The 22,763-nt window shown below is 37.5% G+C and overlaps 1 protein-coding gene across 1 annotated transcript in view; it reads left to right on the top strand.

Annotated features, from left to right (window-relative positions):
* SUCLG2 (succinate-CoA ligase GDP-forming subunit beta) overlaps positions 1–22,763 on the top strand; it is a 140,583-nt gene that overhangs the window by 7,035 nt on the left and 110,785 nt on the right. Inside the window, exon 2 of the mRNA XM_082487480.1 lies at positions 19,370–19,511. Within this exon, the coding sequence (XP_082343606.1) occupies positions 19,370–19,511 (142 nt within the window). The remainder of the gene's footprint in view (positions 1–19,369; positions 19,512–22,763) is intronic.

The raw sequence follows: 22,763 nt of genomic DNA, 5'->3' as shown, positions 1-22,763 counted from the left end.
AATTTTTATTGTCACCAGTTTACTTGCTTGGCTTTTTAAGGTCTGAAGATGGCATGAGAAATTTATTTTTCTGTAAATTTTCTAGCTTCAACTCTTCTACCCCAAACACATTGGAGACAGTGAATCTATTTAATTGAATTCTTTCATGCAGAGTTTCAGTCTGAATTTGTTTTTCAGTTAAATGGCGCAGATTAAAATAGTCTACAGTAATGCCATAAATTTTGGGAACAGAGGAACCGATGTTCAGAGCTTTCTTTAAACATGATGTGAAATGTTACGTGAAAGAGCAGCTGGAATGCATAGAGCTCCATCTAGGGAGGGGTGATGACCCAGCCTATGGGTCAGGATCAGTGGGCAGACCAACATTATTAATGATGTTATTGCACATGTCTGCTACAGACAGCTTGATCAGCAAGAATCAGATGAAGCTTCAGCCAACTGGAAGAAGCCTCGTGTTAGCAGGCCCTGGTCCTCGTGGGGGACTTCATTCACTCCAGTATCTGCTGGAGTGACAGTGCAGCAGGGCACAAATAATCAAGTAATCCAGGAGGTTTCTGGAGAGCCTTGATAACAACTTCCTAGTGCAGATGACTGAGGAGCTGACAACGGGAGACACTACTGGACCTCATGTGCGCAAGCAAGGCAGAACTCATTGGGGATGTGAAGATTAGGACAGCCTGGATTTATGAAGGGGAAATGCTTGGCCAACCTGACAGCTCTCTCTGGTGAGGTAACTGGCCGTGTAGTTGAGGGAAGAGCAGTGGATGTTGTTTATTTTGATAGCTACAGTATGGGCTGTAATGAGGTACTAGGACAGAGGCTGGGAATATTCCCAGTTTCCTTAATCAGTGAAGTAATGCCATCAGTCTTTGGGCTTGGAAGTTCTGTTCCATTGGATTAAATCCCTTTTCATTCCTCTCCCTCCATATAGTCAGGCCATATGTTTTAATAAGTCTCTCAGTGCCATTCAGAACCATCGATACTCTGACTGGAGTTTTCTTAAGGGTATATTTAATTTACCTGTGATCCATGTTATGCCTGTTATACATTTAGGTTTTAGGACCTGCATAGATTTTGTTTTTGGTTTTGTTTGTGGTTGTTTTTTTTTTTTTTGTCAGGGATCAACCAAGGGTAGAAAAACTCTGGGGGATAACCTGTCTATCTGGGATTTTTTCAATGTCTTCTCAGTTAGTACTTCTCTGTGTGGTGCTAATGGAGAGGTTATTTTGGTCAGTCCTTTTTCAAAATCTTCTAGCTGCCCGATAGTTTATCCAAGGTGACAAAAACATGGCAGGCAGAGGTGTCACTCTGTCAGACGGGGAAGTGAGGAGTTTCAAGTTCTCTGTGGTCTTGCAATGTGTTACAGATTATGGATTGTAATGTCTGGTCATTTTTCAGTATTTTCTTCCACTGGTGCAGAGGTGTCCCATCCTGCACCACATTTGTAGCATCTGTTAGGAGTGAAATAAAATGAGATTTTATGATTAAAAAGCAAAATACATGTGTTTTAAGTTCTGACCTCAGTAAGACATTCCTTTGAAGGTCCAGTATACAGAGGTATTCTGAAACCCCATCCGTCATAGCCAGTTGCCTAGGATATTTTTTTAGACCTTTCCTATAGCAGTGGGAGATTTGAGGTGGGGATGGAATGTTTCGCTTGGTGTTTGTCACAGAGGAGCCCGGGGCCAGGAGGAGCACTTGGGAGTTTCTGATGCTGCAGAGTTGGCACTTCCCACCTCGTATGGGAGGTTGGCTGGGATGGTTCTGGCTGGTTACAGGTTGGATTTCTGCCAGCGGCTGAATGCTTTCTTCGTTACTTTCCTGTCTCTTATGAGCAGCCGTTTTGGGTCGGCATTGGCTTTGCTGGTGACCTCTGTCGCTTAGTGCCTGATTAATGTTATCAGGTAGGCAGTGTTTTTAGAGAGCTACTCGATGAACATGCTTCTGATGAAGGATTGCTCTCCCCTACTCCCGTTGCTCCCTGATTAGCTTTTACTGTACACCCAGTTTCCACGTGTCTGCAAGTCTCAATCATTCCAAATGGCCGAGCACAGGCAGTGAACGTGCCTACGTTTCCAGGAAGCAAGAAATCAGAGATTGCTTTGTTTTAGGGATGACTTGAAATAGTCTTTCATTTGCCTGGAAAGTTTGGTCAGTGGTGTTAGAAACGTAGAAATCTGCTTTAAGGTCAGAGTCTTTGATGATGAAGAGATGCTGCTGCTGCTTGTCGTTTCCTAGGCTTGCTTTGAGATTTGAGAATGGCATCAAGGTGATTTGCAGTGTGAAAAACGGAGAAATATTAATAAAGAAATGATGTGCAAAGGAAGGAAAAATGTTCATAACTTCTGGATTCCTATTAAAAGCATACTTTCATTGAATATTCCGTGGAAGTTTCTGGTTTCTCCCCAACTCTGCCCAAGCAGCCAGAAGACTGTTTTCCTCTTGCATGTTTCTGCCTTTGAGTTTGCTTCATGTCAAAGTCAAATGGTCTAACTAAAAACAAGATTTATTAACAGTAAAAGATGTGAAGCATTCAGATTTAAACAAAAATCATGTACCAGTCTTTTATTTTGGTGCTTCCAGGATAGAAATGTTTGCAGTCCATTCTGCACTAGTTTGGCGAACCAACTATGACTTAAACATGCAGTAGAACTGTTTCTGTGCATACTTGACTATATTTCTTTATCTACTGCAATGGGCATTTGCATCTTTATTGCCTGGAAGTGCTATGCTGCTTAGTGCTCAAAGTCATAAGCTTCTCTGATGATATAATTAGGTAGCATGGAAATAATCATGATTTGACTTCAGGTATTAGAGAGTGGAACAAAAAAAACTGATTACGTTTCGTATTTGCTTCTCTGTGATGAGAAATAGAGCTCAAACTGTCTAAACTAGCATTTTGTTGTTGCTGTTCTTAAAGTATCATTGACTCCTAACACTTGAAAAAATATTCTTCTAGTGTATGGTAGGAGTGAAAAGCTTCTTTGATAGATATGATTACTTGAGTCGGGAATCTCAAAACGTTTCTGATCAACCCATTGACCACGCTTTGAGTTTCCTAATGAATCAGGAAGCTTAATTAGGATCAAGTGTACAAAAATTTGATAGTGGGGATACTCTGAAAAGCATACTCTTTTACCAGCAATGATGAGATATAAATAGTTTTAGAATTATTTTTTTCTAGTTATATTTAATATTTAAAGCATTTCTTCGTAGTTGCATAAAAGTATATTCTAATATTGTAAAAAAATTAGGAATGCAAAACACTTCATAAGATGAGAACAAAAATATTAAATTTCTGCTGAAGATATTTAAAATAAAAGAATATTTCTGATTTATGTGGAGAAGATAGCTCATTTCATGTTTTGAATAGGCGGTGCATATCGCCAGCAATCTTCTTTCATTTGCAAAGGCAGGGGAAGTATTGCGGTATTTTCTGCAACTGATTATGCAGTTGTGTATGGTGGCAAGTTTATTTTCATCAGATGCTTCAAAGCCCTTACTTTTTAGGTCAGGAAAGTATGCTTTTCCTAAAGCTTTGAAGTTTTAAATAAGCAAAATGAACCTAATCTGAGTAAAATTAATTACTAATGCAAAGCAGTGCTACTAATGGCTAGCACATTGACAAAAGCAGAAATTGAATCTTTGAATTCATATTCTTGTTTCCTTTACCGAAGCAAAGGCTCTGAAAATTGGTTCCAGAAGTATAAATCTTCTGTAGGCACCCTTGCTTCTTGGGCACATGTGGATGTACAATATGTATTTTAAATACTGTTCTATTCTGCTGAAGTTTGGTTAAAGAATGCAAGAAAAAAATGTTTTGCAAGTGTTTTGTGAAGTAAGTGGGGAGAGCATCTTCCCTACCTAGTACAAAGCTCTTTGCCCTGCTGAGTGGACTAGCAGCTTTGTGCTTGGGCGGGCTGCTTTATTTGGTGACGTCCTCTTTGTTATGTGACCTTAGGCATGTTGTTCAAACCAGAAAGCTTTAAGGTAATCTCACAGAATAAGGAGCCTGCCATGTTTCAGCTGAGATTTCTCAAGTTGTTCATGTTTACTGCTCAGGTGAACTTCAGTGGGATTTGAGTATACTCAGCTCTGCTCAGTCAGCCTTTAAACGCTAAGCAGAATGCATCAGAGAACTTGTCAAAAGTGTGCTGTCACTTAATTTGCAGCAATTTCTGTTTTGCTGTTTGCATGTAAATAGCAGCCGTGATACTCCCCTGGGTGGAGGTGCGGGATCCAGGGTGTCAGGGATTTGGCTCTGTCCTCCTTAATTTGGAGGTCAGTCTGTAGCAGCCCGACTGGAGCAGCTGCTGAACAATAGGCTGGCAAGGTATGGGAAATGGAATAGTGAGGTCAGGATCTTACTGTCCAAGAGGAATTTCATTCCACCATCTCCTCTTTTACTCTTGAGGCCTGCAGTCCTCACGAAACCATATCTGAAGGCACCCAGAAAGATCATCCAGGTGGTAGCTGCTAGGATCTGCCTCGTAATGCACAAGGATGTCAGCTCAGATTCTGGTTTTCTGAGATAAGGAGAATAAGGATGACAGAAGGAGCTCAAGTCTGACCCTGTGCATGTTCCTGGTAGTTTACAATGGAGCTTAGTGGGTAGGAGAGTGTATTTACAGAATAGCTGTCAAAATCCCTGTGTGTAAGCAAGCTGTAAATAAGTCTATAAAGTATAATCATTACCGGAGACTTTAAATCTGCAATGAGTGAAGGACTTGCTTCAAGTTCATTCTTGTCTCTGCTTCCTTGCACGAGAAGTAAACAGAAGGATAAATCAGACAGCTGAGTTTATAAATGTGATTTAAAGGCACATTGGAACAGAATTGTGTAGTTTCTTTTTCTTTTTTTCTTGAGCTAATGACCCAAATGAGTTCTGCAGTGTAGGAACATCACACCACGCTGCATCATTTCCAGGGGAGTGCAGAGGTTAGGCTTGGGATCAATCAGTTTGCAATCAGACTGATTATAAAAGGACAAGAAGGAGTACAAGATGAAATCAAAAGAACACAGTAGGACAGAAAGGTATAGAGACAGACATTTGGGAACCCTTGAAGGAAAAAGGTTTCTTGCAGTAGATGGCTAGCAGGAACATTCAGGAGAACTCTTAAGAGAGGCATTATGGTTTTGTTAAAATAGCAGTTCGGGGTTTTCAGCCGCACTTCCATCCTGAGTACATTTACTAAGAGACTGGCAAAGCTTAAATAATCCTTACCGTTTTCTCAGCAATACTGTGAAATACCCAAGACATAACTGAGATGCTTCTAAAACTTTGTGGTTTTCATTTGCATATTGCTATGATTTAGGTAAAAGGGAAAGATTCCTGAATAGATACAGTTCCAATTTTTTTAATACAATCTATATGGCTTTGTAAATCTAGGTTTCAGAGTTGCTGGATGAGTTTGGTGCTGTCTTCTGGAGTCCTCTTCTGTTCTGCGGTGTTTGTTAAAGTGCAGCAAAATTATACTGTTTTGTGTTGGAGCTGGTGTGGAAAGATTTAGAAGGTGGGTTTTAATGAAAGAGATAAATAAAGCAAAGAAAGCCTCAACAGCATCCAGCCACTTCGGAACTGACAGACACGCTCCTGACGTTCCTCTTTCCTAGCTGAGGGATTCTGCCATTGAGAGAGGAAAGAAAATGCTGAACCAAAAATAAGAGGGATGTTGAAGTATCATTATAAGTTTCCAAACAGAATATTGATTATTATGTCATTAATTTTTTTTTTTTTTTGTGGCAGGGAATGTTGGTTTAGAGGTGGAAGAGGTAAATCCTCATGAGTATTTTACATATTTATTAATGAATTAATTTTGAGGTAGTGGGTAGCGAATGAAATGTTCAATCCCCCCAGTCATGATGGCATTTGAGTTTTAATCTTAAAAAGCTCAAATAGAGCCACATATTTTACATTCAGTTACCTTGCAAAGTTGACAGTTCAGCTAGTTAGCGAGTTTTGAGAAGGTTCACACACTTCAGTGAGGAAATCGGGGAAGAGTGAGGGGGTTTGATTCATGACTTGACTTTGGGTCAAATCCAATAGGCTTATTTCTTTAATTAAAATCATTCAGTCTCCTAGGTTAATTTTAACATTCAGGGTAGGCTGTTCAGGTTGAGGCCAAAACTGTTCTTTTTCTAAATGGTTTCTGCAGGATCTTGCTACTTTGAACTGTCCTGTATTGCACATAAATGTCAGATCTTCTTACTCTGACTAAAAGTGCACCCTGCTGCAGTCTCTTGCGTCTGACTTCGTATTTTTTCCTTAAAAAGCAGGAGCATGGCTTATATGGCTGTATCATGTAGAAAGTATTTTATAGGTCTTTATTTGATATCAATTGTGGTTCATTTCTACAATATTATTGAAATAAAACTCCTTTGGCAATATCTGAAATTTGAAGGGGAAAGTAATATTTCTCATTTAAATTGTGTATGAATAAATGATTATAAATTGACAGGTATTGCTTGTAGTGATTCTTTTCCTGAGTGAAAAAACAATTTCCATTTTTCTTAATTTAGGAACTTAAAATTCTTAAAAGATAAAAAGAGAAACTACACACAGCCCCAACACAAACAAAGAGAAATTATTAGTTGAAAGTTTAATAGCCGCTTTTGTTTTCAGGGCCACGTTGCACTGCACTAAATCTGCAGATGGACAGTCTTTTACTGTCCTTCCTGCGGATAGGTTACTAATAAATTCTAACAACAATGAAAAAAAGGTACAATAGGTGGTTCTGTGGAAAAAGCAATGTACCCCATTCTTCGGTGTCCCTTATGTGAGTCCTTCAATCTCTGCCCTGCTGAGCTCAGTAGAGCTGGTGTATCATCTCAGACACAGTTTCTCCAACAGGCTCTCCCTGTTAGAGCAGATGTACATTAACACACGCCCAATTCAGCATGGGCCTCTGCAAGGGTTTATAAAGCGCTGGCACTTGTATGCCACATGGGTACGTTCTCTCACCTGTGTTCAGGAGGGTCAGAATCCCGGGCTGTGAATTCCCATGCACGTAGATGTGAAGTTTTCTGCTGCAGCGGTAGATTTTTAGGTCCGTAACGTTCTGAAAACTTGTGCCTTTCTCAGACAGCTCATCCTGCGGATTCACTCACTACCAGGCTTTTATTATTCCTTTAAATTGTGTACAATATGTTCTGGTTTAATTTGTTTTGAAACAATTCAGCCATACTTTATAATGCCTTATGAAACTCATCAATACTGCTTGTATATCTGTCTAATAAGAGTTCAGTAAATTAGCATAATCATTAAACAAATTCTTATTCTGTTAGTAATTGGTGACTGCCTGTTTCTCAACAGACAAGTGATGTCAACTGGCTTTTATTAGTTTTTAGCATGCTTTGTTATCTATAGGTAGGTAATCTGTTGTTTATATCCTTGCTTTGTTATGTTACATTAGAACAATCACTGCTATCACTGCTGCCTGGCGATGGAAGAGAAGGTAGTTTCTCTTAACTAAAAAGGATGAGATGACTAAACATATCATCTTTAGCTTTTCAGTTAAAATAGCTTTCTTTTCTAAAATTGACACGTTACTAGTTCAAGAAAGCCCTTTCCTTTATTTCTTTGATGTTTGTCACCATCTTGATGTTTCCTGCTGTGATTCCTGCCTTCCTATCTCTGCTTTGCAGTGGCTCCTATTAAAAGAACCTTGCAACATGACAAGAGAAATTGGCTTTTCCTTGAACTATATGAAAGTCTTCAGAAGATTTAACTAAGCACTTGTTCTGATTGTGTGAGCTAGAATTAAAATGGTGACACAAACACCTAATATAACAATAATAATAAAAAAAAATCCTTTAACTCTTTCAAACTGTAGACTTGTGAAGTATAGCTCTTCTGTAGTGTTACTGTTCTCTACGATGAATTGCAGTGAATTTGTGTAATTGCTTCAGAAAGAAATGTGCAGTTGAGTTGTTAGCATGTAGTTTCGTGTTGTCTTCCGCAGGCTGTGTTCGCAACAGGCAGTGCGGTCCTGTGTCTCTGCTACCCTGAGGTAAGGGCTGGCTGCTGTCGGAAGGGGTGGTCCTGCCCCCACCACTGCATTGCTGGGGTGTCTCTTGCACTGGCTCTGATCTTCATCTGGTCCTTCACAGAGTGAAGTGGGCAGCTAAAGACGTTTTCTGCTGGGTTTGCTCAGCTTCTGGCTCGGGGAACAGGAGGGAGGGCATAGGAGTGAGCAGCCGGGGAGCCGTGCTGGCAGCTTGCCTCTGGGTCGTCTGAGCAGAAACCACAGCCCTGTAGTAATGACGTCTTCCAGTACCTTGATTTCAGGTAACACAAACCAGTTGGTTGTTAGAGGCGCTATACAGCTGGGTGAGGGTGTGTCAGCAGTATATGGGAGAGTGGTCAAGTCTAAACTGGTGTAAGCTTTGGCTGGAAGTCTGCAGGTCTACCACAGCAGTAGTTTTCCTGAATTGTAGAAGCACACGGGGAGCAATTAGTCGATTACTTGAGTGTGCTGCTATTTAAATGTCACTAAACTGCCTATGGATGGAGTTGATATGCTTCTCCTTCGGTCTAAGCATGACTTAAAGGGTGGATTAGTGTTTTCAGAGGCTTCAGAATGCTCAATTTTGAATAAGCTCATTTGGGTAATTGAAAAACAATGTTAAGGCAATGCTGGGCAAAGATTTTCCAAAACAGGATTTAACGTTGGGCTTTGCTATCAAGATTTGCTTGCTCAGCATAATGGCTAGATTTTCAGTAATGTGGACTTCTGAGCAGAAATGGTTGTCTGTTTCAGTCTTGAAATTTTTAGTTTGCATACTTAAACAAAACTTACTGTTTCCAAGCTCTTGGCCATCCACTCAACTGTTTGTCTGAGTCTAATTTTTGTAAACTATTTAACAGTAGAAATCCTAATAGCAACATTAACCGTGTTTGTGCTCCTTTTATAACCGAGCCCTCAACTTTTTTATTTTATTTTCAAATATGAAGAGAATGGTTATTTAACATAGACATCTTATTTCAAAGAGTCATATAGCTGTTAGGAATAGTAATAATTATCCACCAGAACAGTCTGTCTACCTTTAGTAAACAACGATGTAGTGGCATATTTCATGGTAGGTTTTTATTTTATTTTATTTGAAGTTGAGAGTTACACAAACCTTAACAATTGCAGTGACAGATCTCACTCATTTTGAAAAGTGAGTATACGGTTCAGTAGTATAGAACAGTAAATTGCCCCTACAGTTTATTGATCAAAATGTCGTACCCTTTAAAGAACTGGGAAGTGTGATATTTTTTCTTTTTCTCTGAGACATACTGCATTTTAGTGCTCAAGATATTTTGTGTGGCGTATTTTAAGTAATAAATTTGAAAGTAAAAGACCTGTAACTGTTAACTAGAGTTTGTATGTTGCTTTTGTTTTAATTCAGTTAAAATGAATTCCCATTTGTAGGAATAAATAATGGAACTTAACTCTTACAAGGTCTTCAGCTGTACCTGTGGAAGATTTTAAAATCAAATGCTGATGTTTAAGGTCAAATTGCTTACAATGTTTTGATACAAGCTATAAGAAATAAGTAATTCGTAACTGCTGTGGACAAAAGTATGGAAATTCTGTTTTTTGTCAAGAAAATACTCAAGACTTCTTCCTAAACTAGCTTATCAGTTTTATCCTTTATGAATATACCACAGAAGACTAGATTGAGACTTTGCTCAGAATGCTCAGCGTTGGATGAAGCTGATGGTCTTTGCTGATACCAAAGGGTATCGCTGCCACACTGTATGCAATCTAAAGTGAACAATTTGGGATGTTGATGGAAAATGTTTTCCTCTGTGGCTTTTAATTAGGATGGTCTGGATGCTCACTCCTGCTTTGGAAGATTAAAATTACTGATTTGTGGTAGGCAACACGACTTTACATGGGAACGACATTTGTTCTCCTCTTTTTCATACTATACCCATAGGTATGTGGCATTAATGATCTTTGTGGAGAAGGGGGTTTGTGGTTTGACTTTACATGGCAGACCTTATAGCTGATCACTCTTACCATGAGTCTTTCCATTTGTTTTTGTGCTTGAAATACTTGGTTTCCTGCAGAACAAAGTATAGTAATCTCTGTATGTTTGCTTTTTATGACTTACACTTGTGATAAACTTTTTCTGTTTAGTCTAGTGCCTTTTCTCTAAATTTTTGGTTTTTGTCAGACTAACTCTACGGGTACTTACTCTTTGCATCAGCACTGCCAGCAAACTGAAATAAGTATTTTAGTTTGTTTTCAGTGGTTTATGTGGTATATTTCAAGTATATGACCTAATAAAATGTACCTGTACCTGAGATGGTTTATATGAAGGTATGCCATTTAGTTGTATTTCTGATGGTTCCTTTTTGATAGGAACTTCTCCTAAACTTTGTCAATTACAGTAGCTGTATGTCAATAAATATAATAAAGGTTTATTTCTTATATTGATGAATGGTATGCTGTTTCATTACTGTCATCCTTGTGTATCTGTTTTCTTCCATATGCGCTTGGAATTATATTACAGGTCAGAGAGCACAAATCAAATAAACTGGAATGCTGTAGAATATGTTGGGTAAGCAAATAGATTTTTTTGTTTGTCTGTTTCAGTTAACTGCTTTTATTTTAGAGAAGATATGCTAAACACGCTTCCTTTTTTGTTTTGGGTACAGAATGCCTCTAAAAGGCTTCCTCATGGACACCACAGTCTTTCTCCCCAAATGACTTCTTTCCAGTATAACCATTACAATATAGTCCATATTTTTAAAACTTGATACTATATACATTTGACATATAATTTGCATTCATGCAGAGATAATTTGTGTTGGTAGAGCTGTTTTTTACTGGCACAGGATCTGTTAGCACAGTTACAGCTACATTACTTCAGTAGAGCAGCAGAGGGAGAAGAAAGTAGTATGTGTTTATTTGACCAGCTTTACTGTCAGGTGCTTTTAAGAGATCCATCTGTGTTCCATGATGTTAATACTGGCTTCCACTCATACCATGAATGAAAAGGGAATGTTGAATGTCACTGAAGCGTGTCTTCCTTTTAACAGTTGTGCAATAAAATGCATTAAGCTAGGTTAATGTAAACAGTAGAGCTGCTCAAATTATATAGCTGTGTCAAGGGATGCTCAATTATCCCAGAAATTTGCTTGGTGGTGGTTTTGTTTTCTTTAATAGTGCTGATTATCACAGGGTTCTCTTACCCTAGCTAGAATTATATGCCATTTTCCAAAAGCAGACATTTGACCTGAAGAGACTTGGTAAGAGAAAATATGTATTTAAGGTTAGGTTTTTTAGTGAAATTGTCTAAACTCGATCACTGAACTTTATACAGTGAAATACTTAGTCAATGTGAATGCTTAGCAGAGGTAGTTCCACGTGGAATTAGGCATGAAATTGCAGAAAATGTTTTGAAATTCATTTTCTTAAGATCAAAAGGTCTTGGTTGTAATAGAGATCATAATTTGAGTCTGGTTGTTTGTCAGACTTGACCTTTCAGTTCTTCTTTGCAACACTTTTTTCATATACTTATTGCAGAAGAAAGTTAAGTGATTCAGTCATGTTTAAAGAAAATATGTGAGAATTCTACAGGCGGGTAGTGGGGTCTGCCTGAAAATGCTGTGTCCTCCAGCCCTTATTACTATTTTCAAAACTTGGTTTACTTTTATTTTGCTTTTTGGAAGAGCGCTATCTTGTAGTAGTAGCTTAATATTGAGTCGAAGGGCAAGTGCGAAGTTACAGCGGTTGGCAATACTGCTAGCTAAAAGCGTTCCCGTCACAAGCTTCAGTTGTTCTACTGACACAGCTACTTATAAGGCTCTGCTGTGAGCTGATTTGGCTTCAAAAAGCCCTGATTTTTTTGCATGAGTGCATGTCATCGTGGCATTTTCTGCTTCTTTGTCTATTAAAGCTTGTCTGTTTATCTTACCTGCTCCAGTGTGACACTGTTTGGTACCTGCCGCACACACACTATATACAGCAGTGTTTATGTGGAATCATCAGTCTTGGAGTCAACCTTAGAGGTTTCACCAGGGAGGCCAAAGAGTGAAAAACCATTGTCCTGAGCTATTACCTCAGCATACAGGTTCAGATAAGAGATAATCAGTAGTCTAGTTTGGTGAAGATTGCATTACTGATGCTGCTCTTGTTTTGTGCTTATATGGAACATTTGTTTCTGAGCATAGTTTTGCTGAAGTAGTTAACATGCAATTCTCAAACTTCTTGGGAATACATTAAGACAGTTTCTCATGGTTTTATGCGTGTGTGTTTTCTTTTTTCAAAAACAAGCACTCCAAAGATACCTCCTGGGTCATTTGAAAGATGTTGCACATCAGAGTAGTTAATGCTGCATATAGAAGGACAAAGATGTCTCCCTGTTGCAGAGTTTTTGAAATTTGTTTTACTTATAATGAAGCAGATTTCTGCTATAAAGTATACTTTTAGTTCCATTCCTGTTTAACTATGTTGCTATTTTTTGGCCCATATTATTCAGGTAATACAATTTATTTTTTGTTGCCATGTGACAGCTCAAGAGTTGGCAAACTGAATAGTGGAAGAATAATGCAACTACTCTCCAAATACATTATTTTGTGCAGAGCCTTTAGCATTTTATATTAAAAAAAACCCAACCAACCAAACAAAAAGGTGGTAGAGAGAGATTATGTAGGTCATGTGAACAATCAATTTTTTCTCTAGCAGTATTCAATAAACCACCGATACAGTTCTGTAACACCTGGCCTTGTTAAGATGGTCAAAAAGAGATGTTTGATTTCTGGGTGCATATGCCACTCATTTTAATGATGCTGTATGTACATAATTGGACCAAACATGGTATCTAGTTATATCAAGAAGTAACTTTGAACAGAAGGCATTTTCAGAACAAAATACGCAATTACTAGTAACGGTAGTTTTCTGAAATGCTTGTTACTCAGTAGACTTTTGGTTTGTATTAGCGTGGTTCTGAGTGGTAACAAAAATTGTTGAGGCTGGAGAAGGGAAGGAAGATTAGAGGTGAACCCCAGCCATACCAATTATTTGTGCTTTTGGAAAATGCCAAGTAATTCTAGCCAGCAGGAGAGAATTCAGGGTGAAACTTGCACTTGATTAAATAATTCTGCCTTCATCTCACTTCATGTTACTGCTCAGTTGAGGCCTTTGGTTCCACTTACTTGAGTTTGGGGATTTTTATGCTGTTGTCAGGCTCTAAGGAAACATTATCAGTTGTAATAGAGTCCTAATTAAATATATTAATCTTTTTGATAAACACTTATGTTAGAAACATAATCTTAGGAAATATCTTATTAGGAAGAATTTAATTCCTCTTTAAAACTTTGATATTTTAAATAATAATGTAAATAAAAATATGGACATGTGCTATTAATGATGTTTTTCTTAGTTTTATGAACTGACTTATTCTTAAAGCTTGTTTGTGAATTAAAATAAAGAAAAAAACATCCTTTCAACTTATCTGGCATATCTGAATCTCAAATAAGAGCCACTCTTCATCTACAATGCATATATCAATACACAACACACATAAAGAGCTCATATGAAAGCTTTTTTTTTTTTCTCGTAATATAAGGTCTGTTGGAAATCTTCAGCAGAGCTATGAATGATATTTACATTATCGTTTTAATAAAAATATGCTTTCAAAAGACTAAATCCTTTAGTTTGAGTTTCTCTTTATTCCATTCCATGGAAACATATTGTCTGGATTTTCATTTAGGTTTACTGGAGTGATTTTAAGTTTTTCTTTCTTACAGAAACTGTAGCTAACACGCTAAGAAGAAAAATGCCACTAAAAAAGGGTTTAGAAAGATATGTTTAAACCTACAGCCCTTCTTTGGGCTGTTCAGAGCTTGGCTGAAGTTAGTATTCAAGGCTAAGGTGTATTTACAATAATGGGAGTGTGTATAAGTTTAGTCAGATGTTCTAAAACTTTTTTTGTTGTTAGAAAAAAATGTCTTAAGGATAGCAGAAAAATGCCACCAATGGAAAGTTTTCTAGTTTTTGCCCGTCATCTTATGAAGATGAAACATAAGATGTCACATAGGGAGTCAGGTTTTACTGAAGTCCGCATACTTTTTCCAGTCTTCTCTTCACAAGTTGGAGTGACAGAACGTACTCCGTGTACTCCAATGCAACCTTGCGATAAAGAAACAGATGAAACACAGATACATCTTAAACTCTTGGAACATACTGTGTTTCAATGTTAGACAAAGCTGCGTGGAAAGATCTGAGAGATGTACAGTGTTTTCCAGTATGGTTTTCTGACTAGTATGTGGGGAGAGGAGAGAAAAGTATTCAAGCAAGGAATAAGCTGGCAATAGAAGGTGACGAGAATCAATAATGAACAGAAATTCTTGAAAGGTAGTCTTTGCTTTCCTGTGCTGTAGTTTCCCTTTTACTAGCTTCCCCCCTGCCCCCTTTGAGATTGAAATTATTTTTCTTGATGGTAGTTTACAACCTAATTCCTCGGTCTGTCTTTCATGAGAGACAGGACGGCGTTGGTGACTCGAGCAGTGCTGTCTAATGCTGCTGAGAGCAATTAAATTGTTGACAAGAGTAGAGCTGTAGAATGGGGAAATAAATAATACAAACGCACGTGATGCTGGAGTTGTATTCTGTGCTGTGTTAAAGTGTCCTCCTAAGAAGTCTCAGGGGGAAAGGATAGATTATGGCTGCCTGTAGAAGGCTAGGTATGGGAAATAGCTTTCTTTGAAAACTTTATAGACTCTTGTCTAGGCCGTCTTAAGGCTGTACCTTTGTGCAGTGGCACTGCTATGGTCAGTATCAGCTGTATATTTATCTCGAGGATGCATAGAAATTTATGATGTCCAAGAAACTTGTACTATTTGAAGCCCAGCTCAAATGCTTGTGAATCTTGGTGTAAATATATTTGAGAGGGTTGGGAACTTCATCTGGCAAGGGTTTTTCAAGATTCTTGTACTAATTGATTCCGTTATAGCTGTCCCTTTTAAATCGTTCAGACATATATTTATTGCAACCAGAACATCTTTGATTTGGGAATTAGTTCAGGGAATCCTCTGTTTACTCACATTTCTAATACCTCATGGTCACTTTTTTTTGTGCCTTGAGCCTCAAGTGCATATTTTTGCAACTGTTTTGATTTTTCAAGATGGTATTGCAAGAGTAGTTGTCTTCCAAGATTCAAAGCTTTTGCTTTATTTCCTCTCTTGTAACTGCTTTATTTTGCCTGCTCTTCTCAAGTCAGATGGTGTATATATGGCAAGTGCTTCAAAGCAAGCCTTTCACGTTCCTTGCTCTTCAGAGCTTCTAATACAGACTTTGTCACAGTTGGTTTCTTAAATATATTGTACTCCTGTAAACAGTGATAGGCTGTGCTAATTCATTTTGAGTAGTTCATTCACAACCAGGAGTTTGTCTTTTGTGGAAAGTCTTGATTGAAAGTCTTCAGTCGGCACTCAGTAAGATAGTCTCTCTTAGAATCACATAATACAGGAGTGGAAAAAAAATGTGCATGCTTTCTAACCTTGAGTTTGTGGCTTTGCTTTTCTGTGCCAACAGTTCTTGGCCAGATCTTTGTTTTGTCACCCTCAGGACTGCTTTGACAGTTCTTTCAAATGAATTATTCTCTTATTTCCTGTCTGTGTTCTTCAGACCTGTCTGGTTCATAATTTATGAAGGAAGTATTCTCATAATGTCTTAATATTGTTTAATTTTTATAAGAGAATAGACCTATATCCATATGCTTATGCATATATACATACATACTGGATGTATATGTAATATGATTATTAACATCTCAGCCATGACTTGGAGTATCCTTGTGGAACATTTTGAGTTATAGCCGGTTTACAACTTGAAAATATGTACAAAAGCTTTTGTAACATGCCAAGAGGGTGGTTGGGAACAGAGCTTTATTGCAGGTTCCCGCTGGATCTGTTACGCTTGCTTTATTCATTAACTGGGCTGGAGCAGAGTTAACGCTGGAGTGAGGCACACCAGACGGGTGGCACTGGAGATGACCTTTCTTCATAAAACAACTAGAGCTTTGGCTGCTTTTCTTGCTGTCCCCTCTGTTCCATATCTGTCGTGCTGTGAGGTATCACTGGTGGCCTTTATTAGGTAGTGGCCCTTTGCAGTCCATATTATTTAAGAGAGTCCTTAAATGATGTTATTACTTAAGCCTCGCTGGTTTGAATGAACAGTGGAGATGTCAGTTGACACATTGTGCCGCATTGCAAATTCCTTAACTATTTCATTCCTACCCAAACAGAAGATTTGAAAACCAGCTGTGTTGAAAGAGACTTTGTCAAGCAACAGCAACAAAAGTCTGCCCCAGGATAAGATTGATTGAATATTTTCCTTTCTGTTTATTTTACATCATCTTAGTCACACATACACGTGAAACTGATTTATTGTTCTAAATGATGAATAAAAGCTGTTTTGATGACTTGTTCTTAAATTATAAACCCAGTCACCAAAAGTTTATCAGCTGTATTACTAAGCTGTAGAAATCTTTGTATAAACCAGTTAGTTGTAAATAAACACACTTAAGCATAAGAGGAAAACAAATTGTAAGTAAAAACGTACTTTTATATAAAAGAGAAATCCTTAGTAAAACTTTTAACTCAGCTTTTTATTTAATACAGCAACTTTAACGTTGTTTTTTCTGTATTTATTTAATTCTATCCAAGATCAGCTTGACAGGTGTCTGAAAGATCTTTTGGCTCCTAATAAATACAAGATTGCATAACATAAAAATAAAGAACTGTATAAGCTTCATAAATATATAACAGATGAGCAAAAAGTGCTGTCAAACTTAGCATAGACTTATCCTTTGTTTCAAATCAACTTCCAGCTCAGGAGAATTAACCTTTCTTCTGGAAAGTACAGATACAGAATTTGAGTATAATTGATTGTTTAAGTCAAGGTTTCTTCCTTTCAGATTTAAATTAGAATTGATGGGTTTGTTTATTTTGGTATAAGTCAATCCACTTTAACTAAAGGTGTGAGCTTCTTTTTCTGAACCCTGGAAGTCAGATTGGTAAATTCCTTGTTGCTCAAGAGAAATGGATTGAGGAATGTCTTTGTAGATGTTCTCCGGCTGTAGCTCCGGGCCCTGAGGAGAGAGTGCACACATCAGATACCGCTTTCAACTAGAGCAGAATGGCTGAAAGCCAGTTAGGCAGACGGAGATGTGTATTGGTTTTTTCCTCCTTCCTCCTCTCCCTCCCTCTGCAAATGTGGTCGGCTTCTGATCGACGTTGGGGTGTTCTTTCCTTTGCTGCTGCTTACAGTTGAAAGGGGGGGGCGGGCTTTGGAAATGTCTTTTAGCCTTACCGTAGTGGTCAAATAACGCATTAGTGGGCTCCTGGCTGCCTGTGCAGATTGAGCTGATGCTTCTCTTCAGTGTGCATGTGTGTGTGTATATGTATGGATTATATGCATGTATCAATAACGATGTATTCTGAAGTCCTCATTATAATAAAAATAATAGTGTTATTATGAAGTGATCTTTAAAGAAACAATGAAAAGAGAAAGTTAATGATTGTCAGGGACAAACTTGTATTTTCTTCAGTCATGCCAAAAGTTCTTCTGTATCTTGATAGAAACTGTGGGCTTGTGGCATCAGCTTTTGGTTGGAATTCTCTGACTTTTTTTTATATGAGGCTAAAATTGACCTTCAAGGTCCCTCTCAGCTCCTCGTGTTAATCCTTTTGTGGAAATGGTCATGAATTAATAGCTGTTAGAGCCTAGCAGAGAACTTATAATAAGAAAACAAATTAAATGTCAACAATTATGAAAGTGACTTTAAATTTTGACCCTACGTTTGAAGGCATTGCATAAATGTAATAACATGTCTGTGAATAACATGGAGGAATATAAAATATGCTGTATGATGCCTGGAATTAGATAGCCATAGAGCATACTGACAACATGTAGGTTTTTATTCTTCTAAAATATGTTAACCAGGTTATGGTTAAAACCATTTAAAATGTGTCATTCTGAGCTATTTGCAACTGTTTAAGTTCTGTGGGAGTCACTTTTACAGAAAACAGAACAGTAAAAGTTGGGTTTTGTGTTTTCTTTATGCATCAATCTTGTGCTATGTTTCAAAGCAAGCAGGAACAGACAGAGGTTTGCTTTTGATACAACACAGCATTTAAAATTCTAGTATTGTGAAAAGGTTATGTATTATTGAAAGATTTAGCATGGAGGCTTTTTGTTTTCAGTATAAAGTTGCGTTAGGATAATATTTTTTATCATGCTGGTAGAGATCAAAGTATTAGTATAGTAAATAATCCTCTTTGTCTAACTTATCTAAATATATAGTGCTAGCTTGCACACTGTGCTCCTTACTTCAGGAGGAACCGAGAATTGTTTGTGGGCTCTCTGCCAGTAGAACAACAGTTCGTCTCTCCATGTGGGAAGAACATCTTTCGCTGGCACAAAATGGGATTATACCATTGCCAGGTGTCAGTGCCACCTTTGCCATTATGCCATTGCCAGGAGTCAGTGACAGCTCCTTAATTATTGCTTTTGTCTGTAACAATTTACCCTGTGTCTATATTTACAGTGTCTATACTCTGCCAATCTATACTCTGTCATTGTATAATGTTTATTGCCAAGCCAAGCAAACGTGATGTTTCTGTGTGTGAGGTTGCCATATCTTTGTGTCTATGATATATATATCTATGCACTTGCGAGCACCTAAACTGGCACGTTGAGAATGGAAGGTAAATTCTTCTCCAGCTGTTGTTGGCCTTGCGTGGCTGACATGGTTGTGCTAGTGTCCTCAACAAAATATCCCTAGAAGTGCAACCAACTAAGCATAGATAGCAGACCACTGCAAATACATACATTAGTATATAGTTTCTTACAAGATGTTGCTAACTCCATGTCAGTTGTTTTTCTTCTGAGATACGCTGCAATAAATGCATAGAATACATAGAAATAATTTTATAGGGAAGAATTATGTAAAATTTACTGTAAATAAGAGTATTTGATAAGAAACAATGGTTTTGTTTTGAGGTAACAGTCTTAATATTTTTATAGTGGAGGATAACATAAAAACATAAATAGACTTTAGAGTTTAAGCCAAGTTTACCAATCTGCATTGATATTATAAATGCAAGACATTTTGTCTAGCTGAGATCACCCAGTGAGCCTTGTGTTGCTTTAAAAAAAAAAAAAAATCTGTAGCTTTCAGAGTACTTTGAGTGCTCAAATGTTAAAAAAAGGCACTTAGTTAAATCAATACGTATTTTTTCCTTTTCTCTGAAACAGTGTTGTTTAACTGCTGGTTTGAGATAACCATAAGGTGGAAGAGCTCAGTTGGCTGTCTCATGAACTGTTCTTAATGAGCATTATGTTATTTTCCCCTCTCGTTTTTCTAGGCTGTTCAATTAACCCCTAGACGATGGCTGAACCTGCAGGAGTACCAAAGCAAAAAACTAATGGCAGACCATGGGGTTACAGTTCAGAGATTCTTTGTAGCTGATTCTGCAAATGATGCCCTGGAGGCTGCTCGGAGACTAAGTAAGTTGACTGATAATGGGAGGAATCTGCTTCGCTAGATAGCAATCTGGAAAATAAATTGCTTTCTAATAAGCTGTACACAATCTTCAAATTGGTGCTTATTGAAAAGGTTTGATATATTATCCAGACCATAAATATAAGCTTAATTTCATATGTGAACAACAGTTTATAACAGCAGTATTTCTTTAGAACTTTATTTCTAAAATGTTTTGTATGCAGTCTTTAATTAACATTATTTATGTCATTTTGAATAACTCAGAGTTCAGAATAACTTTGTGCATGGTTTCTGAGGTAATTTATTTGTTGTTGTATACTTGATATAACTTAAGGAACTGAAGTAAATGATCTTGCACAAAAAGTTGTTTTCAATTAAAGAATTGCTCTATTAAAAAGCAAAGGAAGGAAAAGGCTGCGGATTCTTCTTTTTTGAAGATAGTCAGAACCCAGTTGGACACAGTCCACTTTAGCTGACCCAGCTTTGAGCAGGTGGGTTGGACTAGATGATCTCTGGAGGTCCTTGCAACCTCAACTCTTCTATGATTCTGTGAAGATATAAAATATGTAGGAGAGAATTGCAAAAATGTATGTTTGTTCATGTGCACGTTTGTCCATGTGGAGAGAAAAAAGGTGAGTAGAATTACCTACCATCACAAAGGGACTTGACAGTGGCTGAGAGAGAAGACCATGCTTCTGGAACTTCATTTTGCTTCTCTGACAACATCCTCATTTTAGTGTGGTGAACATAAGATGGTAATGTGGGTCAGAAATGAATTCATGTAATACCTTTTCTCTCAAAAGGAAATACGTTCAAGTACGTTTGTCACTCAATTCTAACTCTGAAAGAAGTTTTCTACTTCAAGTTAAGGGTAGTTTACATAGATTTCCTCTTTTCATTTAGCTTTTATTCATATATCATAAATCAAAATGCCAGAGGACAGATGTTATTTTAGTCTAATTGTCTAGTAACAGGAAGGTTTTTTTGTTTTATGTTTTACGCAATGCACAAGCCACTTAAATACATTTCAGTTTTGCCCACTGGAAAGTAGATTAACGCAACTTACTCGTATCAAAGTTCTCATCAGACCTCAAGTACCTGAATAGGATTAGCGTAATGTCTTGCTAGATCTCTGTAACTTTATTAAGGTGATATATTTTTCAGTAATCAAAACCTTCTTATGTCAACCAGTATATTTGAAAATATATTTGAAACAAGAATGTTAAATGCTACTGTTATGGTCATTTGGCAGTGCAAACTGAAAAATGCTGACGCAAAGCTCATAGAATTGGAAGGTTTTCTCATGTCTGGATGTCTGAGAAAATGAAGAAATGCTAAGTGAAGTTGTAGCAGGTTTTTTGCAAATCTTACAGCACTTAAACTCTCCTCTTCATGATTGAACTTGTAAATGGGTTGTTCTATCCGATAACTATTACTATACTATCCCTATGACTATTTGGAGAAATAAATTACTCCATGAAAGGCAGTGAACCTTTTCTGGTTTATGATGCCAGATTTGTTTTAAACACCCTCTGTAACTTGCCTGCTTTGCAAATCACAGAAATACAGGTCTATAAAAAAAAACAAACCAAACTCTTGAAATTTAAATAACGAAAAGTGAAATATAGAACCAAATTAATTACTTGCTAATCAAACTTTATCAGGTAAATTGTATGTATTTTAACTGGGTTGGCTTGTTAACGCTTCAAAATATTATCAGTCAGTGGTACCTTTCCTCATTTTATATAATTGCATTCAAGCATGCTGCATTACTGGGCATTAAAGAATTGTGGTTTATAGTGTGGAAGCTATTTCATGTTGAACTGATTGACACACTCCATTGATCCACTAAATAATTAACAACATCCTCGTAACCATTCTGATAGTGTGCTGCCCTCGTACTTCTAACATGCACTTTGAAAATTAAGCATCAAGAACACAAGTTTTGCTACCACGGTCACTCTTGTTCCAAGATGTCATCAGATTTATCTTCTTTATGATCCTTCAGACGAGTAGTATCTCTGTCACTCGGGTTTATCTGCCCCATTTGATGTGGGCTGCTGTCTGCTGAATATGCAACCACACAAAGTAAAAAGTTATTGGCAGAATAAAAAGCTTCAGCCTACAGGAGGCACAAAATACCCCAAAATAAAATAACCAATGGAGACAGCTTCTTCTTGATAGACAGGCCTTCTGCAGTGAAAGATGGTGAAAAGAGAGGCAAATCACCCCTGCCAAGTCCTGCTCAAAAATCTGGTGTTTTAGGTAGTATGCCACATTGCAGCTGTCCTTAACTTTAGCTTCTGCAAACAAGAAAGGATGCTTGCCAATCTATTTTTAAGATAAAAATAGAATAAAGTTATCCAAACTTGAAAGTCAAAGGTTCAGTATTTTGCTTGTGAAAGGAGGTTCTTTATAGACTTGTCATCATGAACACAGGAGAAACAATTATTTTCTTTTATAGTCTTGCAGCATTACATCACTCGCATGGGTCTGTGTGTGTGATAAAGGGGTACAGATAACGGGATAGAAATTTCTGACATGGAAGTCTTTATGGAATATGATATTCACAAATTAATTTCACAATTTCACTAAACACTACAGGCTTGACAGAGCTGTCTGTACTGCTGCAGTGCCTGTGGTCACCAGTCTTGCTATTGTTAGATTTCCTCTTGATGCGGTGGAAGGAGATGGGATTAGATAATTTTTGCTGCTGTCTTCACTTGTCAGGAAGGTGTTAATGCGTGTGTTCTTGAAAGGGTTTGCCTTTATTCAGTATCAGCATTTTCGTTATAGTTTGCTCATTTCCTCTGTTGCACTCTCTATTTTTATTAATATGTACGCTGAATACACTGAATATTAATTTTCTCAGAAAGAATTTCAAAACTTACCAACAGCACAAAAGGCAGTCTACTAGGAATTTTTAATGGAATTAAAGGATTGGTTTTTTTTCTTCTAAGATAAGAATGGCAGATGTGAAGAAAATTAAAATGACATCATTAATATTGACTTCAAAAGAAGTTGTACACAATGAAGAAAACAGAATTAGGCCCCAAGGAATTCATTGCCTTTTACGTGCTAAGCGATTTTCAGGTGTAACTCTTGTAGAGAAGGCAATATTTACAGAATACCAAGAAAAGCAGTCATAAATGGTTTTCTGTTTCATGTTAAAATTCCGAGGTTTGCAAGAGAGGAAAGAAAAAACGTGTTGTTTTGCTACAACAGCATGGCAATCCTTGATCTGCCATCTGAAGAAA

This window comes from Vanellus vanellus (genome assembly GCF_965231255.1).
Source record: "Vanellus vanellus genome assembly, chromosome: 9".
Classification (NCBI taxonomy): Eukaryota; Metazoa; Chordata; class Aves; order Charadriiformes; family Charadriidae; genus Vanellus; species Vanellus vanellus.
This window is presented reverse-complemented; position numbering and strand designations above follow the sequence as displayed.